Consider the following 18,706-nt stretch of genomic DNA (forward strand, 5'->3'; position numbering starts at 1 on the left):
CATGTGCCGCATTTCAGCTATTTTTGCTCCATTTTTCTCCGTTATGCTCTCCAGACATCTTATCCTACAAAACAAATTAAATACACGAAAAGTAACACCAAAAGTGCTTGAAGAATCACAAAAGCTTAAGGAATTATCATCAAATATCCCGTAATTTCACGACACATCATACTCCAATTTGGGAAATTTTTAAAATTATATTTGAATTTGGTTTAATTGTGCAAGAAATTGAATTTAATTTCAACCAAATTGACTATTATGGCAACTAATGGCTGTGATCGAAATAATTTTGACTACTAGTTAAATAGATTTTTAAAACATTTGCAGGGTTTAAATAAATGAAATCGAAAATGATTGAGATAAATTATGTCTCGCAGTTATTCTTACTGATATAGTGACAAAATCATGGCCAAATTATTTGAAAAATAATACTGATGCAAAATTATGTACTAGAGCTACGACAAAAAACCCATCGTAAAAACTTTTCATATATTAAATATATACTGCAATGGATTAGTGATTAATTTACTATCTCAATTTTAGTATAACTGGTCGGTCATTAGAGATGCGCAGTGCGCCAATCATTACAAAAAATGAATAAAATATTTTTCAAAATATTTTATTGAACATAAAATTAATTACTCATATATGTGTTGACATCCAATTTTAGATCTCCACATTTTAAGTTAATTTGTTAAGCCCCGTGAATTTTAAACAGAGTAGAAATATCTATTTATTATTATTATAAAGTCAAAAATATTTTCATATTATTTTGGTGTTATTTAACCATTTCATCTGACAAAATACCTTACATATAATCTTATGTACATTTTTTTATATAATTTGAGTATTAATTTTGTTTATGTAAATTAATTACATATTAATTTTGTTTATGTAAATTAATTTTTGTATACATTTTTTATATAATTTGAGTATTAATTTTGTTTATTTAAATTAATTACATATTATTTCCTAAAGTAAAAAATGTATTTGATGTTTTGAGAATTACAAATCATTTCAAAATAAAGAATTTTCTAGTTACATACATATTTGAAATTACTAACTTATAACTATTTATGGCTTATTATTTTATATTTAGTCTATTTATGGTATTTATCTTTATCTTTATTTAGTCCAAGAAGTTTGATTAATTAAATCGATATATAGGTCAATCTCAATTTTACTCCAATTTGGTCAATTTTTAAAATTATATTTGAATTTGTTGTGCAAGAAATTGATTTTAACTTAAAACAAATTGACTATTTTGCCAACTAATGGCTATTATTGAAATAATTTTGGGTAAGAATCAAATAGAATTTGCTACAATTGCAAGCTTCAAATAAATGAAATAAAAAATGATTGAGATAAATTGTTTCTCGCAGTAATTCTTACCAATACAGTGGCTGAATCATGACCAAATTATTTGAATAACAATAATAATGCAAAATTATGCGATAGAGCTACAACACAAAAAAATATTGTAAAACTTTTCATATAATAAATATATTATCGATTGTGATGGATTAGCGATAGATTTACTATCACGATTTTAATATAACTGGTCATTAGAGATGTGCAGTGCGCTAATCATTACGAAAATTGTACTGAATATATATATTTTAGAATGATTTTTTGTGATATGAAGTAGAGATTAGAACATATAAAAGATCTATATAACGTAAGAAAAATTCAATTTTTTTTAATTGAACATAAAATTAATCATGCATATATGTGTTGACATCCAATTTTGACGCTCCACTTTTTAATTTAATTATTAAGTTTCGTGAATTTTAAACGGAGTTGAAATATCTCTTTATTATTAGTATTATAAAAGTGCAAAATATTATTTCATATGATTTTTGTGCTATTTTTCCATTTCACACTGAAAAATACTCTAATAATATTATGTATATAATTTCAGTATTAATTTTATTTATGTAAATTAATTACATATTGTTTCCTAAAGTACCCACGTTGTGGGATTCACTGGGTATGTTGTTGTTGTTGTTGTTGTTGTTGTTGTTGTGTTTCCTAACGTACAAAATGTATTTGAGGTTTTAGAAATTACAAATCAGTTCAAAAAAGAATTGTCTAATTACAAATATATTTAAAATTACTAATTTATAACTATTTACGGCTTATTACCATAGATTTAATCTGTTTATTGTATTTATTTTTATCTTTGTTTAGTTGAAAAAGTTATATTAAATAATTTATTTACTACATGATTTAATCTCAATTTTACTCCAATTTGGTCAATGTTCAAAATTATTTTTGAATTTGGTTTAATTGTGCAAGAAATTGATTTTAATTTAAAATAAATTGACAATTCTGTCAACTAATTGCTATGATTGAAATATTCTGGGCTGCAAATTAAATAGACTTTGGCTACAATTGCCGGGTTCAAAATTCGGCCTAATTGTCCAACATTTGCCAATATAGACCCTATCCAATGGACCAATCCGCTTGTGTGTTGCATGTTTATTGACAGATAAAACTCTACTTTTTATTTTATCATATCAAAGAAATGTCTATCATTGATGATCTTTTAATTTATAACTACGAGTGTTTTTCGTGGCCAATAATTGCACTAATTAACTACGAAATTTAAGTCGTAGCCGTTTGAAAATTGTATTTTCTGTGACAAAATTTAGTTGTGACTAAATTGTAGGTTAAATAGAGACAATAATACAATCGTCACTAATTGTTTCAACTATTAGTGACAAAAATGAAGGTCACAATTAAATATAAAATTTTGTGGATAAAGTTTACAACGATTAACTACAAATACTATTTCGTCGCTATTGTATCAATATCTTTTTTGTGACGAAAGTTTTTCGTGTCCATAATTTAACTAATTTTAGGGCAAAAAATGATTCGTCACGAATTTGGTACATCATTAATGACAAAATAATGTGTCATTGACAAATTTAAATTTGTGGCTAATAGTACTCAATAAATGGCGCCAACTCATTATTTGGGGGGAATTTTAGTGAACAAAACTTTGCTACGACTTTTTGTATTTCGTCACTAGAAGTATGTGCCTCATGCATTTAAAGACGAAATATATTCTTCGTCATGAAAAATCGACAATTGGTGACGAATTTCGTGTCGTAGCTAGTAATTTCGTAGCTAAAAATCACATTTGTTGTAGTGTTAGTAGGATTTGCTTGCATCGGCTTGTTGGTGAGCCCCATCTCATTCGGGGTGTTATCCTTATTTATTTTCATGTCATGTTTAGCAAGTTAAGGTATGCTGGGGGCCTTGTCCCAGCAAGTATGTTTTATAGTTCAGATTCATGATAGAGGTTTCATAGACTAGTCAGTCAGTTATGTCAGATACTCAGAATCGAGTAGCCATCTTTAGCTCAAGTTATGATATTTCCGCATTCATGTTTTAAACAAGTGTTTTATTAAATATCATGACTTTTCATTCTTTATTAAGGCTCGTCACGTTTCAGGTTATATTCCGCTCATGTTATGCCTCATGATGATTCATCAAGACATGACACCGAGTGTCGTGTTACGTCCAGGCCATGATTCGGGGCGTGACAATAATCATAAAAGTGCATCAGCGAAGAAAAGAAAGAGTAGGTGTTTGGGCAAACCATGGCTAGGTTCTAAATCTTGCTCTGTGCGGCGGCTTCTTTATTGACTAAACCAGATATGGCAACTCCAAAACCCCGTTAGGTTGATTGTAGAGTGTTGATTTATTCAAGTTTCAAGTACCGCAAGAGACTCATTTGAACGATTGTTTTGTTTCTTGTGAATCTCGTGAAACGTTTGTCAAGAAGCCGCAATTAAGAGACATTAAAGAAGGTGGCGTTTGGTTTTTTTCCAGATAGGTACGTTTTTTTTTCTTTTTATCTTTTTAAAAAATTTAATTTGGGAAAAGGCAAAATTATGAGACAAAAAAGGTAAATGCTAATGCTGGCTCTAGAGAGTGCCACATTACCGGGCTTGTGTCCTCCCGTTATATATATACACACATTGTTCAAGCGGTTGAGTCTCACATTTGGATTGAGTTAGCTCAATGTTAATCTAATTTCTTTAACATAAACATGTCACATGAGGTACTAAATATAAAAATTGATATTCCATACTATGATTTATGGTTTTCAATAGGATTGAAGGTTGGTCTATTTAATTTCCGGGTTTCGCAATCATATTTTTGTTATTCAAGTAGCATTCAACTGCTACCTTCAGGAGTGCCAATGGTATGGTTCAGACGGTTATTTTGTAAAATTTATAGCATACCAATTTTTCGAAACCGTCCCATCATTTTGATTTTTCTTCGGTACGGTTCGGTTAACTTTCGGTATTTTCTTAAAATAAAAACTTCATGTAAAAATCATTAGTAGAAGTTAGAACACGACACCATGCATATATACTCCGGTTAGACTTCGACAAAAACTCTCTAGACATTTTTACTGTTTAAAAGGTGATGAATCAAGAAAACGTGAAAGATGACAAGAAAGACATTGATCTCACTTTTTTTAAGATAGTGTAAAACAATGTTAAGCAAAGACGAAAGATATAATTTAAATCACATAAGTGGGAAGAAATCATGATACTCAAGAACTAGAGATTAAATATCCAATAAGAGAAATATAATTTAAATCATATAATTTATCTAGTAGTTTGCTATCCAAATTCGTTCGAATACCTTGTAGCTTACATGTTACTAATCGAGATCCTAAAACTAATTTAGTTTTAATATATAGAAGTAGTATAGTATGTTTCAGTGTTAGGACCTTGAGTGTTAATTATGTTGCCGGCTCATAGTTGTTTCCATCAGCCCAGGCCCAATGCGAAATTTTAATATTTTATTAGTTTTAAACTTAAATATATAAAATATGTTTACATATAAATACATTCGGTATGGTTAGGAATTTTTTCGCTTTATTTTTATAAAAATAAAAACCAACCCAATTATTCGGTACGGTTATAAATTTATGAAAAAATTGTCGGTTTTCTTATAAAGAAAACCTAAAAATCGGCTCGATACTGTTCGGTTTGGTCGGTTTTTGAAAAATCATTGACACCTTTAGCTGCCTTGGATGCTGCTCTCTCTATACATGGTCTTTGTAAATTACAATCAAATTTAGTAGTCGTTTGGCCATAAAAATTATTCACTTTTTTTTACTTTTGGGCGTTTGGCCATAAATATTCGGAATACAACTTGAAATTGTATTCCGGAATACCAAAAACAAGAAAAACTTGTTTTTCAAAAAAATTTTCACTTTTTTTTACCTTTTTACAACTACATTTCACCAAAAACTACAATTTCAAAAACTATGGCCAAACACAACTCCAACTTCAAAAATTCCAAAAAAAATGAATTTATTTTTTATATTTATGGCCAAACAGCACCTTAGTTTCTTGTTAGGTGAGTGGAAAATTAAGGAAGGTCATGACTCGTGATCGTGACTAGCTAATCAATATTATCTGATTTAGTTAAACTGTTGAAGTTAGATAACCTATTGTCTCGTACATATATTTGATGCAACAGAATTGAATATGAGTTTTAATAGTGTGCCAGTGGCACAACGGAATTATTATCTCAGATAGTATCATAAATTAACAATGAACGAAAATATAAATGGTTGATGACCAAATCTTGGACTTTATTTTTTGTTTTTGGGTGAAGAATCAGATCGAATTAAACAAATAAAAAACATATTCTAGAGTTGGAATTGAGGTGAAATGTAATTGTTGTTGTTGAGTTTAAGTTTTGCACCCTATCACTGAATTATTTTATCAGGTCATTGAAAGTATATCTACATGTATTTAAAAAAAAAAGTATATCTCCATGTAAATTTCTTTAAAATGTGATATTTAAAATCTTGAAACTAGGATATGTTTCATGTTGCAACAAAGATGTCTGATTGTGTAATATTATCTACACTATTAACATAGTAACATGCATATGGTTTAAACTTGTTCTTAAGCTCGTTGAGTAGCAAACTAAAATATGTAAAAATATTTCCTTTTAGTCGTACAGAATAAGTTGATTAATATGTCATTTTCCTTTGTTCTAGATAAATTTTCAAAACCACCAATAAATTATTTACCCGCTTATTTGGGGCACCCTTCTCCTGCTTTTAATTTTTTTTTCTTTTTAAGATTTTTAGAAATATTCTTGTAGAGCTTGAGCAGGTGACGAAAGGTTATCCACTTATCTACTAATGATGTAGGCCAAATAAAATTGAAGAAATATATGAATTTTATTTAACATCATTGACAATACATAGGTCGAGCGTCATTGGTTACCAAACGCACAACAAATCATTTTATTAATAGTTCGTTAATTACAACTTTCAAATACTAATAGAATCTCATACAACCATAATATGACTAAGTGCTAATGCCGGAAGTGTATATTAAGAATTATTTGAATTTAATTAGTATATTCTAATGCACCAGACATTTGACTTTTGTTTAAATCGTTCAAGCCTTGACCAATCAAACGGTTTTTTTTTTTTTTTTTAATTCTAAATTAACGACCCGAGACGCCATAGAATTAAGGTAATTTTCCACTATATATAGAGGTTGTGCAGCACGTATACTTCAAAAACTGCCAAGAATTTAGGCTATTCAAATTCTTAATTATAAACGGCGCCAAATTTTAGACGTGCAAAGTAACCGATACTATACACTCCCTTTTTTCCCGCCCACTTCTCCTAATTGTCAACTTCCCCACCTTAACTAAACTACCATACAGTTCTCTTTTTTATTTTCTCTTCCTAATTTGAATTGAAATTTGAAGCCAGAAATATAGTAGCTACTGCAAATTGATTTGAGGTGAAATTCATTTGGTATTTTCTTTCTTTGACTATGGAGAATGACCTGAATATTCAAGTTAATGGAGAAATATCAGAACTTTGAAGTTTGACGACGTACGTACTTTATTCCCAAGAAAACTTGTTGAATATTGAAGTCCCCTTGTCTATATAAGGAAGGTAATAATTCAATTTTTTAAGCTGCATTTCTCAAAGTTCTAAGATTCTTTTCTCCTAAAAGACTAAATTTGTCATAATTTTGAGCTTCTTCGCAGAGGACAGGAAAATTACACTGTGCAAATAGAGAAAAAAACAACTCTTTTTTGCCCATATTGTTGGATTTTCTAGTGTAGTGGCAAAGGTAATTAGTCAAACATTATTTTGAATACTGATAGAATCTCTTCTTTTCAAACTACATTTTTGGAGACATCGGAACAGTCACTACATAGTTCGTACAGGCCGCTACTTATGCAACAAGCCAACAAGGAACTTCACTTTTGTCTATAAATACTGCATATTTGATTTCAAGAAAAAATGCAAGAACTTTATTTTCTTCTTTTGCGCTTTGTATTATCACAGGTGTGTTAATTAAAATTTCTGACTTCGCTGCTGCTTTTGGATATGGCATTTCATGGGTACACTGCGTTGATGGTTGTTATGTTAGCTACGAGTTATTTACTGGTTTATTCTGAAGCTGAGTCATCATCAAGTCAGTTGTCAAGTGCAATTTTGATAAAAGTGGATCAATCTGGTAATGGAGATTTCACGAAAATACAAGACGCAATTGATGCAGTGCCTTCAAAGAATTCTCAATATGTATTTATTTTGGTTAAGCCTGGTGTTTATAGTGAGAAAGTTGTTGTTCCTGCTGACAAGCCATTTATAACAATCAGTGGGAGAAAAGCAGCTGCGAGCAATACCATAATTACAGGGAATGATTATGGAGATATATTTAAATCTCCCACTTTCACCGTTTTTGCTTCTGATTTTGTGGCTCGGTACCTTACAATTCAGGTATATGTTGCATAAATACTCACTTTTTTTTCTTCTACATTTGGACATTTTAACATGCAATGCAATATAATGGATTAGAGTTATTTGCGCCGATAGGTAATTTTTTATACACGATCAGTGTAGTTTAACCCGTTATAAGATGTTAGTTGACACATTTACAAGGTGATTATAAGATGTCAGTTAACACATTTATAAGGTGACTAGTTGTGCTTATAATAGAGATTTACTCGTAATTATCTTCCAAATGACTAGAGATGAATTCAGGATTAAACTCTATCAGCCGTTTGATTACATGGATCAACCGTTTGTCAAGCGTTTGGTTGTGGTATTAGTTAAAATCATGATTATACCAAATCATGCATGAGATTAACTATCCCATATTGAAATGGGATTATTTGTCCTTGTTATAATCTTTGTTATAATCCCAAGATTATAATCTTGGAAACCTTTTTCTGAACCAAACAACCCCGATCAGTTCAACTTTGAAAGTTCTTAACGTTAAGCCCAAGGTATTTTTAACATTATGAATTCAAATATACTATTTTTTTTACAATTTTATTTTTTCACATAAATTTATGTTTTTCTTCAAAAGTACCCGGTTCATATTAATCCTACACTGCAATGTTGCATCCGCCTTTGCAGTTGACATGACCGTGAAAATCTCTTTTACACCATCAGCATACAAAACTTAAAGTCATATATATATATATATATATATATATATATATATATATATTAGTACCTTTAATTATATGCTTGTTGAATAATTAATTAAGCAACATTGTTAGACTTCCGATAGATTTATATAAAATTAAACAGTGAAAATATGTAGCATTAGCTTCTTGATTTATTAATATTTTTTTTGTTGATGTTAATTACAGAACACGTATGGACCTGGAGTACAAGCAGTAGCATTGAGAGTAGAAGGTGATAAAGCAGCCTTCTTGGGTTGTAGAATTAGGTCTTATCAGGACACATTACTTGATGATGTTGGAAGACATTACTACAAAAACTGTTATATTGAAGGGGACACTGACTTCATATGTGGAAATGCCGCTTCTCTCTTTGAGGTAACATATATGCTATATGTATGTGGTAATATTATATATACACCCAGTATTTATATCAAAATAATACTCCAGAGTGATGCTATGTCATGTGTCTTTCATACAGTCATTTATTACTCCATCATAGTTAAGCGATGTATACTATTCTCCCTTAATTTAACCACTAAAGTTAAATTACTTGATTTAATTTCCTCTTGCCATATATAAAACTTCTCATCAAATATTTAATTGTAATTGTATGTGCTCTAGCAGACCCTAAACGTGGAATCAAAATTTTTAATAAGAGATTCAAAGAAAGAAGTTAAGATCATTCGCATGACCAAGCAACAAACTAAAGTCATTTTTAGCCCTTTAATCCCTAAAATAGAAGTTAAGCGGATACAATAGTTCATATATTAGATAGATACGAAAAACTGTTGTTACCTATATGTACAAGTAATTTTTTGGGAAAGATATTTCATTGAGCCCCGATAGAACATGTAGCTTTTTCTCTGGTACATCTCAACTTGGCATTGAGACGTAATTTTTTTTTCCCACAGAAATGTCATTTACATTCACTTTCACAAACAAATGGGGCTATAACAGCACAACATAGGCAATCACCTCAAGAGAATACAGGTTTCACTTTCAATGGATGCAAGATTACTGGAGTGAAGAGTGCAATTCTTGGTAGACCATGGGGTGCCTATGCTAGGGTAATATTTGCCCAAACTTACATGTCAAGTATCATACTCCCTAATGGTTGGGAAGACTGGAATGACTCCTCCAGGCAAAAGTACGTCATTTAACTTATACACTGACAGTATAAATAAATTTTTTACACTACCAACAACGTTATTTTAACATGTTTACTTGGCAACAGGACATCATATTTTGCTGAGTACAAGTGTTATGGGCCAGGTGCAAGTTCTGATAAGAGGGTGAACTGGTTAAGGACTTTGTCTAGTGAAGATGCTGAACCTTACTTGAAAGAGAGCATCATGGGCCCAAAAAGTTGGGTTAGGTCCAAGCCCACACATTTGACACCTTTGTCTAAAGCCAGTTTCAACAAAAAGAGAAGCAGCCCATGAAACTTAAATTTATTAGTAGGCATATTTTGCTCAAAGTTCTTCATGTATTTCGTGATTATATTTTTTCTTAAATTACTGTAGTTAGTCCTAAGTTGTTTGTCAATTGAACCCTCTACAACTATGATGGAGGTTTTTAGTGAAGACACAAAAGATCTTCGATTTATTATGTAGAGAGAGTGCCCTATCTATTAAAAGATTAATGTAAGCAAACTCTCGTCTTTAAAATTATTACTCCATCTGTTTCAAAATACTGTTACTTTTCGCATCTTGAGATTCAAATTAAGATGTATTTTTTCATTGTATTGATATGAGAAGAATTGTAACTTTTTGTATTTTCCATATAGTTTCTGAAAATCTAATTATAATTTTAAAATATTAAATTAATCTTTATTCGAAGATTAATCAAATTAACTCTCGAGAAGTGAAACGTGATAAGTATTTTGGGACGGATGAGTACCTGTTAACTTTTAGCCTTCTTCTAACAAAACATGTACAAGTAGAGAATTGGCATAACAAAGTAGACAAATCTACCAGTACATGCATGAAAATACTGTTAAAAAGGTTTCTCAAAATTTATTATATATAACATAGGAGTAGAAAATTAAGCCAAATCATTAAGAAAGGGATATTCTTTAGTGGAGACATATCAAAATGATGTTCTCACATTAAATTTACGGAATGTCTTTTTTAAGCACACTAAAGGTCAGTGAAGTAATTACCAGCAAAGGAAGACAGGCTACTTTTAACATATATAATTGGAGAAGTGGATGACAGGCGTACTTGACATAAGAATTGACTTCCGAAAGTAACAAAGCAACCTCTGATGTTGATAATGTTGTTTTTCTCTTTAGATATTTGGCATTGCAATATTCGTTCAACTCCAAAGCCAAAGTTTTAGCTAGCATTTGGATGAAAGAGAAATTAAAAACAAGAACAATTTATTGTGCTAAAACCCAAGGGCCTTTTTACATGTTACAATTCCAAGTTTACTGAGATGTAGAATGATCGGACGATTCAGACACAAATCAAGAAAATTGACTGTACTCCAATTCCACGGAAACTTGAATAAGATTGACTCTTTGACTTTGTTCATAGAGATATTCATGCAGTGCTTGATTTGGGTTTTAGTTTAATTTTGGAAACAAAGTGGTACTATGTTTTATTTCATATTTGAGAAGTATTATTTTCAAGTAAGTGTTTGTTTATCAAACTAGAATATTATTTTAGTTTCAAACTTAGAACCACAAATTTAAAGTTTGAAAAATAGATTTACGAGTTTTAAAGTTTTAATCACAAAATTTTAACTCCATTTTCATGTCTAAATATAATTTTAAGTTCCAAATATTTTCTTTAACTTAATTTAAATTTGTTTTTTCTTCAAATAGCAGTCAATTCATGTTTAAACCTCGTACTTGATATATTTTCGACTTGTAAGAAAGAAAATCAGATTTAATTTAATTGTTTTAGTTTTCCGGAAAAAGAATCTAGCGGGCCCATTACGATAAGAATAGATATGAATTATCTGACGTGACAACTTAGTGGACACGCCATGGATAGAAGATATTTAGGAAGATTTTTCATTTCTTTATATTTAATTATCATCAATAAGATATTGGCACCTTGCATGCATATCTATGGGCGCCAACATTCATCATTTAACAGTGAAGAAACCATATGCCAAAGTCCCTGGAAACATAATTTAATTATGATTTAACAGTAAGATAATGTTTTTGCTTTTGTTAGAGATAAGATTAGCAATTTAAGGCAGGCCCCACCATTAACCAATTGACTATTTTCTTCTAGTCTAGTCTAGAATCTATAAAAGGGGCTGAGTTCTTTTAGTAAGTTTCAGTTCACATACAAGTTGAGTGAAATTAAGCGTCTATTGGTTCAATTAGCAAGAAAACAGATATGGGTTCTCTTATGGCAGGTTGGGACTCCCCAGTTTCTGATCCCCAAGCTAGTAAGTTCCTTCTTTTCAATTGATCATGACAAATGAATTAGCCCTTTTTTCTTTCCTTTTTGTTTGTTTGTTAAGAGTATATTTTACTAGTAGTATAATAATTATATCTTCTTTGTTGGATTTTATTTATAGTGAAATATCGAAAAAATAAGTCATTAACAAAGGATGAGATAGAAGCATATTGGAGATCCAAGAAACAGATAGAAGAAGAGCATCACAGATATATCTCTAGGCTATCCCCTCAAAGCCAAAAACAGGTATATATACTAATATCGTATAATTCTCCTTAATTAACGAATTAAACATAGTGTAGTATTTTTCTAGAGATTGATGTATACTAATCAAGTTTGGCTGCTTTAATTGGAGACAGGTAAATATTGTATTTGAGGAGGCAGCTAAAACAGAGCAAGATAGATTAAATGATTTGGAAAGTGAGGAGAGTTTGGATCAACTAATCAACAAAAATGGATGGTAAATAAACGTATTTTATTATTGCTTCTTGATGTTCTTTATTAGTGAACAAAAGATCTCAATTTTAAAAAATTTATATGCAGTAGTACTTTTAATTCTTCTTTTGCCTAAGAAAAGAAGATTATTATCACGAGTTTAAATTTCATATTATATGAAAAATGAGGTATCTGATTTTAAATTTCGGAATATTATTATAGGTGGATGAGTAGCAATTGGGCATATTTGAATGAGCCACCAGTACTGAGAGCACCAGAAAGTGCAGCTTACAAATACGTGTCACAATTTCACGTTGCCGACGTGGCTACTGGATCCAACACTAAACCCGGTCCAACCGAAATCAACGCTTGATCGTTTGGTTTTAGAGTTTAAACCGCTACTACTTTTGGGTTAATTTTATGTATTGTAACGTAATTTCGGATGACAAGCTACTTTTAATTTTGTTGGAGCTTGTGAGAGTGTGCGACTGTGTTTATGTACATATAGTTATTTGGAGTTGGTATTAAGGTGTTAGAGCTTGTAATTTTGAGACATACTACTTACATGTCTCTGTAACGTACTTTCTCGTGTTATACGTATAACAAAGTTTTTTTGAAGTATGATATCTTTTACTGGGAGAAATCAGTTTTTTGTTATCTATTGCAAATTTTATTTTAGTTATATGATATTTTCACAAATGATTAGTGAAAAATGACACAGTAGATGGATTTTAATATGATTATCTTCCAACTAGATACAGAGTTTAAAATACCATGCTAGAAATAAACACAAGACGGATGATTTCAAATTGAGAGCTAGTTATATATGTGTCAACTGGACGCGTGAGTTAAAGTTTGAATGGATTAAATGTATGGAGATAAGAAAGATTCTGTGCTTGATTTTTTGATATTAAGCTATTAGTTAACTGACGCGTTTTGAATATTTAGCTTAGAAGGTGATATGTCCCAGACAATAATTGAACCAAAAATATATATTTAGCTAAGTTATTCCCAACTGTGTAGCGAATTCATCTACAAGTGATTTTAAGAACTTGTTGAGAAAAGGGGATTTCTTTCTATTTTTTTTTTAAGAGTTCTTAAAAACCCGTTTTCCTTATACCAAATTGGCAATTTCATGTACGACCTTTAATTTAGCTGACCTATGATCTAAAATATTTTAATAATATAGGTGACAGGTAGTTAATTTTAAAATGGATCATGTGAAATTTAGTTCGAAGGAGAATGTTTGATATGTGCGAATAAATTCTCATATATAGAGGCGGATCTAGAATTTAAATATGAGGACACTACTAAGGGCGAATGACGTTAGTCGAAGTGATGTATGCAACACTGTTTTGTCGTAAAATTTTATTAAACACATATAGAACTGATGTACTAACGGATAATTCGAACTAAATGACTTTATTTGGTATAGTTACAATGACCGATGGTTGTGAACACCACTTTGCAGTTTGAACCCCCATGAGATTGCTTGCTTGTTAGAAACTCGCCACGACCGCTTTTTATGCACTTTTTTAAGCATTAACATTGTCAGCTAAAATAAAAACGAAAAAAGAAAGCCAAGGAAGGAGAAACCGACATTTGAATTCAATTCTTAAACTCAGGAAGGCATGCCAATCTACAATTTCAACCAGTGGCCCCACCTTTCTTTTACGTCTTATCTTACCTAATACTCCCTTTACCGTCTCAATTTATGTGATATTTTACATTTTTTTTAGTTAATTTGATCAAATTTTAAAACTAAATTGGATTAGATTAAAATTTATATATTTGAAAATTACATGAAAAGTACTATGAGTTGTAAATTTTTCCTTGGTGGAAAAATATATCTTAAAATATTGATCAAAATTCAAATAATTTGAATCTCAAAAAGTAAAAAGTGTCACATAAATTGGGACAGAGGGAATACAATTTATTAGCATTTCTCCAGGTATATATAAACAAAAAATTTCCCCAAGTTAACGTGGTCCTGGGACCCCTCCCCACGACGTGGGTCGGCATCTGCTCACATGAAAAGTGTTAAAATAAAAAAAATTATTTGTAAAGTATGTTGGATATTCTTAATGGTGTGAGGTATAATGAGAAAAGCAATGCGGGTTCAGCCCAACGTGGAGAATCTCACACGTGTATACTTTTGGATTGTTTTAGCCTAACACGCTTCTCTTCATTTTGTTTACTTAGAGTCTGTTTGGATGGACTTAAAAAAACAGCTTATAAGTAAAAAAAAAAAAAAAATTGAGGTAGGTCAACTTATTTTTTTTGCCTTATAAGCTGTTTTCAGCTTATAAATTACTTTAGATAAGCTAAGCCAAACTGACCAAATTATTTTTTTGGGCTTATTTTAAGCACAAAATGACTTTAAGCTGACCAACCAAACACTCAAAAAAATTGAAAACAACTTATAAGCTGTTTTCATCTGTAACTTATAAGTCAATCCAAACGGGCTCTTAGAAGAAGACTGAGGGCATTTCGGTAGTTACAATTCCCAAGCTCAGTGCAGTATAAAATGGTGTTGCCTCAGCATGCTTTGATGCCTCAACCAAATTCATCTCTTCCAATTTCTACAGTAACACTCAAATGCATTTGATCAAATGGCTGAGAAAAGCAAAATTCTCATCATTGGAGCAACTGGTTGTATTGGTAAATACGTAGTGGAAGCAAGTGCAAAAGTCGGACACCCCACTTTTGCTTTTGTTAGAGAAAGCACACTTAATTTTAACCCTGTTGAGGCTAAACTTGTTGACCATTTCAAGAGTATTGGTGTCACTATTCTTCATGTATGTGGTGCATTCTTAATTTTTTTCTTATGCAAACAAAAATTAAGGAAAAATCAAGATTGAAATAAATTTTGCATGCAAGTATTTGATTTCTTAATGATAAAACAGGGTGATCTGTATTGTCATGAGAGCTTAGTGAATGCTATAAAGCAAGTGGATGTAGTGATATCAACATTGGGTGCGATGGAATTGGCTGATCAAGTCTTTATCATTACTGCTATCAAAGAAGTTGTCAATATTAAGGTTAATAATTGCTTCTTATTGTTCATTATAATTAGAGTATCAATTTATGAGTATTCTGTCATATCATTGATATCAACTGGTTAATTCTCATCGTTATAGAGACAGATCTAGAATTTAAACTTGATGAATTTAACTTTTGATCTCCTATTACCTCTACAAGTACAAGAAAAACAGGTAATATAGGACAAAGGTAGAGCAATGAAAGTACAAATTAGAAGGAAGCTCGTGTCTTTACTAGGATTCGAGCAAATGATACAAAATAATCGGTTATAATTTGAATAGAAGAAAATGATCATATCTCCTGTATTTTATACTACCGATCTATTACATATTCACATAAAGATCTCCCGCAAAATTTGCCATATAACCAAACTTGTTTCTAGCCTAAATCATTCTCAAAGGAGTACTAAGGGAATTTTTGATAACTGTATGTACTGGTAGTTGATAAAATTCTTGAATTTATAACCTCATTTGTATCCTAGACTGGTCTCAATTTTCAGGCAGGTTTTATTTGATGTCTGTACGTAGAGTTGGTTTATTAGGATTTTTTCACCTAACATTAATTTTACATATGGCACTTTTACATAATGTTCGCGGAGTTAAATTATCTTATTACTTGAATTTTTCAGAGATTCTTCCCTTCAGAGTTTGGTATGGATGTCGACAAGGTTAATGCTGTGGAGCCAATAAAGTCTATGTTTGCTGAGAAAGCCCAAATCCGCAGAGCTATTGAAGCTGAAGGAATTCCTTATACTTACGTCTCATGCGACAGCTTTGTTAGTTTTCTCTTACCAACTTTGGTCTATCTTGAGCCAGGAGCCACTGCTCCCCCCAGAGACAAAATCCTCATTCTTGGCGATGGAAATGTTAAGGGTACGTGGTTTTCTACTAATGTTAAGTGGCGACTCCTTTAATTTGAAATCCTTTGTTAATTTGCCATGTTGTGATAACATAACAGAACAAGTTCATGGCGAAATGTCTACCCTACTTAAAAAAAAAAAAATAGGAACTAGCGACAGATAAATTCTGTAGCTAAACAGTAAAATCTATCGCTAAATATGATAATGACGAATTATCAAAAAAATTCGGAGCAATTTCGCAACTGATTAGCAACGAAGTTCTTAGCTAATTCCAATTTTTTCCGTATTGCTCATTTTTCTGTACTTTTTTCTTGTTATGTTTGACTGCAGCTGTGTTCAACGAAGAACGCGATATTGCCACCTACACCATTAAGGCTGTTGATGATCCGAGAACGTTGAACAAGACCCTTTACATCAAGCCTCCTAAGAACACGTTATCGTTCAACGAGCTCGTGGCTATGTGGGAGAAAATGATTGGTAAAACTGTGGAGAAAATCTACATTCCAGAGAAGCAAATTCTCAAAGACATCAAGAGTCAGTAATCTTTAGCCTTAATATATCATCAAGATTGTTCCTTTCAATTTAGTATTGGTAATTAAAAATCCTGACATTGTTATCTTGTATACAATTGCAGCATCTCCTGTTCCAATAAATATCTTATTAGCACTTAACCACACAACATTTGTGAAGGGTGATCAAACCAGTTTTGAGATCGATCCATTGTTCAGGGTTGAGGCTTCAGAACTTTATCCAGATGTCAAGTACACCACTGTGGAGGAGTACCTTGGTCGATTTGTCTAATATTCACACGTTTGATGTCTCCGATCGCTAAACTAAATCGTTAAACGAAGAATGTTGTTTCGAACATTTTGCCAGGAACTATGTGTGTCTGTCACCTGTTTTAAGTTTATTTATGTTTTTATATCCATTTCGAGTACTATATGAAACTAAATAAAATGGAAATATGTTGGTGTCTTTTTGATTTTGTGTTATTGTCGACCTTCTTCTGCCAAATTTTAAGCGTTATTGAGCTGATCATGTAACCTTGACGAGTCTCGTAGAGATGAGAAATGGCTCAAAACATGTTTGAACATGCTTTTATTGATTTAACTCGTTTTAATCTGCTCAAATGTGGCCCAAGGCCAACCTATCCATTTGATATCCCTAGTTATTCCCAACTGTAATTCTTGTGTTACTGACAAGTTTGAACTTTAAAGTACTTGGCTAAAAAAGTGTCATCTTCATACTAATTAAGACACGTTAAAGCTAATTAAGTTGTTCACAATCGTGTTGCGTGTTTGAGTAACAAATATAATTGAATCTATTTTTCATATACTGATAGTATACATAATTCTTATATATGTATGTATTCAAAAAGAAGGATGAATATTCATGTCATCTATTATGGAATAAGATAGAACTTTTTTTAACCCATTCCCCCACAAATAAACACTTGGTGGAGCACGCAGTTTCCACTCTGAAAAGTGTGCAAAAAAAAAAAATCAAAAAGTTAAAAAGAACTAAAAATCAAGCTCAAAGCAACATAAATTTTTATGTGCACTTTGATTTGATTGTTATGAATTTAGAAGAACCAACTATATATGCAAAATCGTTGTTAGATTTAGTTAAGAGATTAATGATTAAGTCTCAGTGTAAATTTCTCACATTAAGATATTTCATTACAGATTCGTCCATTTCTTCAATTCTCGCAATATTGATATCAGAATACCAGATGATAGGCTGGACTTCCTTTCTACAAAACACACATTAGGTACAAATTAAATGAACTATTGTCTATAACAAAATGTTTCTTATTAAATAAGACAGCTAAAGGGCAGTAAAAATAGATACAATGGCTTCATTTCATTTTGCCTTCAAACTCACATTACCCCCTTATTATCAAGTGAGTATAATGTCCACAATGTTTTCAATGTAAGTGATCTATCTTCTTGTGTTGTAGGTAATTCTTTAGATTTGAGGACGAATCTTTTCCCAGAAGGGGAGGATGATATGATATCAAAGCGTACGACTCAACAACGACCCTTCACTCGGAGCCAAGCTAGGAAACTCCAAGTGTTGCAAGGATTTTTCGTGAAAAGAAAGGCATTGGAGACCCTTGAAGTACAACAAACCAAGATATACAACCTTTGGATAATTGCTTGGATGAGTGAAGAAGATGGAAGAAGCATTGAAGAAATACGTCCCATCAAACAGAGTGGCGGACCATAAAAGTGCCCGTAAAATATATCACGGACCATAAAAGGTGTCGTATTTCAAGCCGAAGAATTTCAGCTTTTGTTATCGATTTATGATACAATATGTAACACCTCGTAACTTCGGACGAAAGTTTGACTCATAAGATGATAATATAATGGAACCAATATGAGGATTATAGGAAGTGTTTTGAAAACCAATTAAGTCATAAGAAATGTCTTTGGGCAAAGCAAAGTTGAAAACCACTCTA

General features: G+C 31.3%; 3 protein-coding genes across 4 annotated transcripts; all 3 read left to right on the forward strand.

The window, feature by feature from the left end:
• The first annotated feature begins 6,376 nt into the window (after positions 1 to 6,376).
• LOC132623653 (putative pectinesterase 11) lies at positions 6,377 to 10,172 on the forward strand. Of its 2 annotated transcripts, XM_060338437.1 has the most exons (6): positions 6,377 to 6,961; positions 7,057 to 7,142; positions 7,361 to 7,795; positions 8,677 to 8,865; positions 9,402 to 9,637; positions 9,725 to 10,171. In XM_060338437.1, the coding sequence occupies exons 3-6, from the start codon at positions 7,403 to 7,405 to the stop codon at positions 9,930 to 9,932; spliced, it is 1,026 nt and encodes a 341-aa protein (XP_060194420.1). In that variant the 5' UTR covers positions 6,377 to 6,961; positions 7,057 to 7,142; positions 7,361 to 7,402; the 3' UTR covers positions 9,933 to 10,171. The 2 variants fall into 2 exon arrangements, with proteins under 2 accessions (XP_060194420.1, XP_060194428.1); XM_060338445.1 differs by lacking the exon at positions 7,057 to 7,142 and having other exon boundaries at positions 9,725 to 10,172.
• Positions 10,173 to 11,585: 1,413 nt separating this feature from the next.
• On the forward strand, positions 11,586 to 12,962 carry LOC132628038 (uncharacterized). The gene is made up of 4 exons (XM_060343726.1): positions 11,586 to 11,895; positions 12,028 to 12,152; positions 12,266 to 12,366; positions 12,564 to 12,962. Exons 1-4 carry the CDS (start codon positions 11,844 to 11,846, stop codon positions 12,712 to 12,714), a joined length of 429 nt encoding a protein of 142 aa, XP_060199709.1. The 5' UTR covers positions 11,586 to 11,843; the 3' UTR covers positions 12,715 to 12,962.
• Positions 12,963 to 14,880: 1,918 nt separating this feature from the next.
• On the forward strand, positions 14,881 to 17,351 carry LOC132623663 (phenylcoumaran benzylic ether reductase TP7-like). The gene is made up of 5 exons (XM_060338457.1): positions 14,881 to 15,139; positions 15,248 to 15,382; positions 16,012 to 16,255; positions 16,573 to 16,776; positions 16,877 to 17,351. The coding sequence occupies exons 1-5, from the start codon at positions 14,954 to 14,956 to the stop codon at positions 17,041 to 17,043; spliced, it is 936 nt and encodes a 311-aa protein (XP_060194440.1). The 5' UTR covers positions 14,881 to 14,953; the 3' UTR covers positions 17,044 to 17,351.
• Positions 17,352 to 18,706: the final 1,355 nt, after the last annotated feature.

The sequence above is a fragment of the Lycium barbarum genome, chromosome 2, assembly GCF_019175385.1.
Source record: "Lycium barbarum isolate Lr01 chromosome 2, ASM1917538v2, whole genome shotgun sequence".
In the NCBI taxonomy this organism is placed as follows: Eukaryota; Viridiplantae; Streptophyta; class Magnoliopsida; order Solanales; family Solanaceae; genus Lycium; species Lycium barbarum.

Excerpts from the sequence above, each read along its gene's own strand:
- LOC132623653 (XM_060338445.1), top strand. The coding sequence starts at position 7,403 with ATGGCATTTCATGGGTACACTGCGTTGATGGTTGTTATGTTAGCTACG. Across the intron at positions 7,796-8,676 it reads CTCGGTACCTTACAATTCAG|AACACGTATGGACCTGGAGT; the intron begins GTATATGTTGCA and ends TGTTAATTACAG. Across the intron at positions 8,866-9,401 it reads ATGCCGCTTCTCTCTTTGAG|AAATGTCATTTACATTCACT; the intron begins GTAACATATATG and ends TTTTTCCCACAG.
- LOC132628038 (XM_060343726.1), top strand. The coding sequence starts at position 11,844 with ATGGGTTCTCTTATGGCAGGTTGGGACTCCCCAGTTTCTGATCCCCAA. Across the intron at positions 12,153-12,265 it reads CCCCTCAAAGCCAAAAACAG|GTAAATATTGTATTTGAGGA; the intron begins GTATATATACTA and ends AATTGGAGACAG. Across the intron at positions 12,367-12,563 it reads CTAATCAACAAAAATGGATG|GTGGATGAGTAGCAATTGGG; the intron begins GTAAATAAACGT and ends ATATTATTATAG.
- LOC132623663 (XM_060338457.1), top strand. The coding sequence starts at position 14,954 with ATGGCTGAGAAAAGCAAAATTCTCATCATTGGAGCAACTGGTTGTATT. Across the intron at positions 15,140-15,247 it reads TTGGTGTCACTATTCTTCAT|GGTGATCTGTATTGTCATGA; the intron begins GTATGTGGTGCA and ends ATGATAAAACAG. Across the intron at positions 16,256-16,572 it reads TGGCGATGGAAATGTTAAGG|CTGTGTTCAACGAAGAACGC; the intron begins GTACGTGGTTTT and ends GTTTGACTGCAG.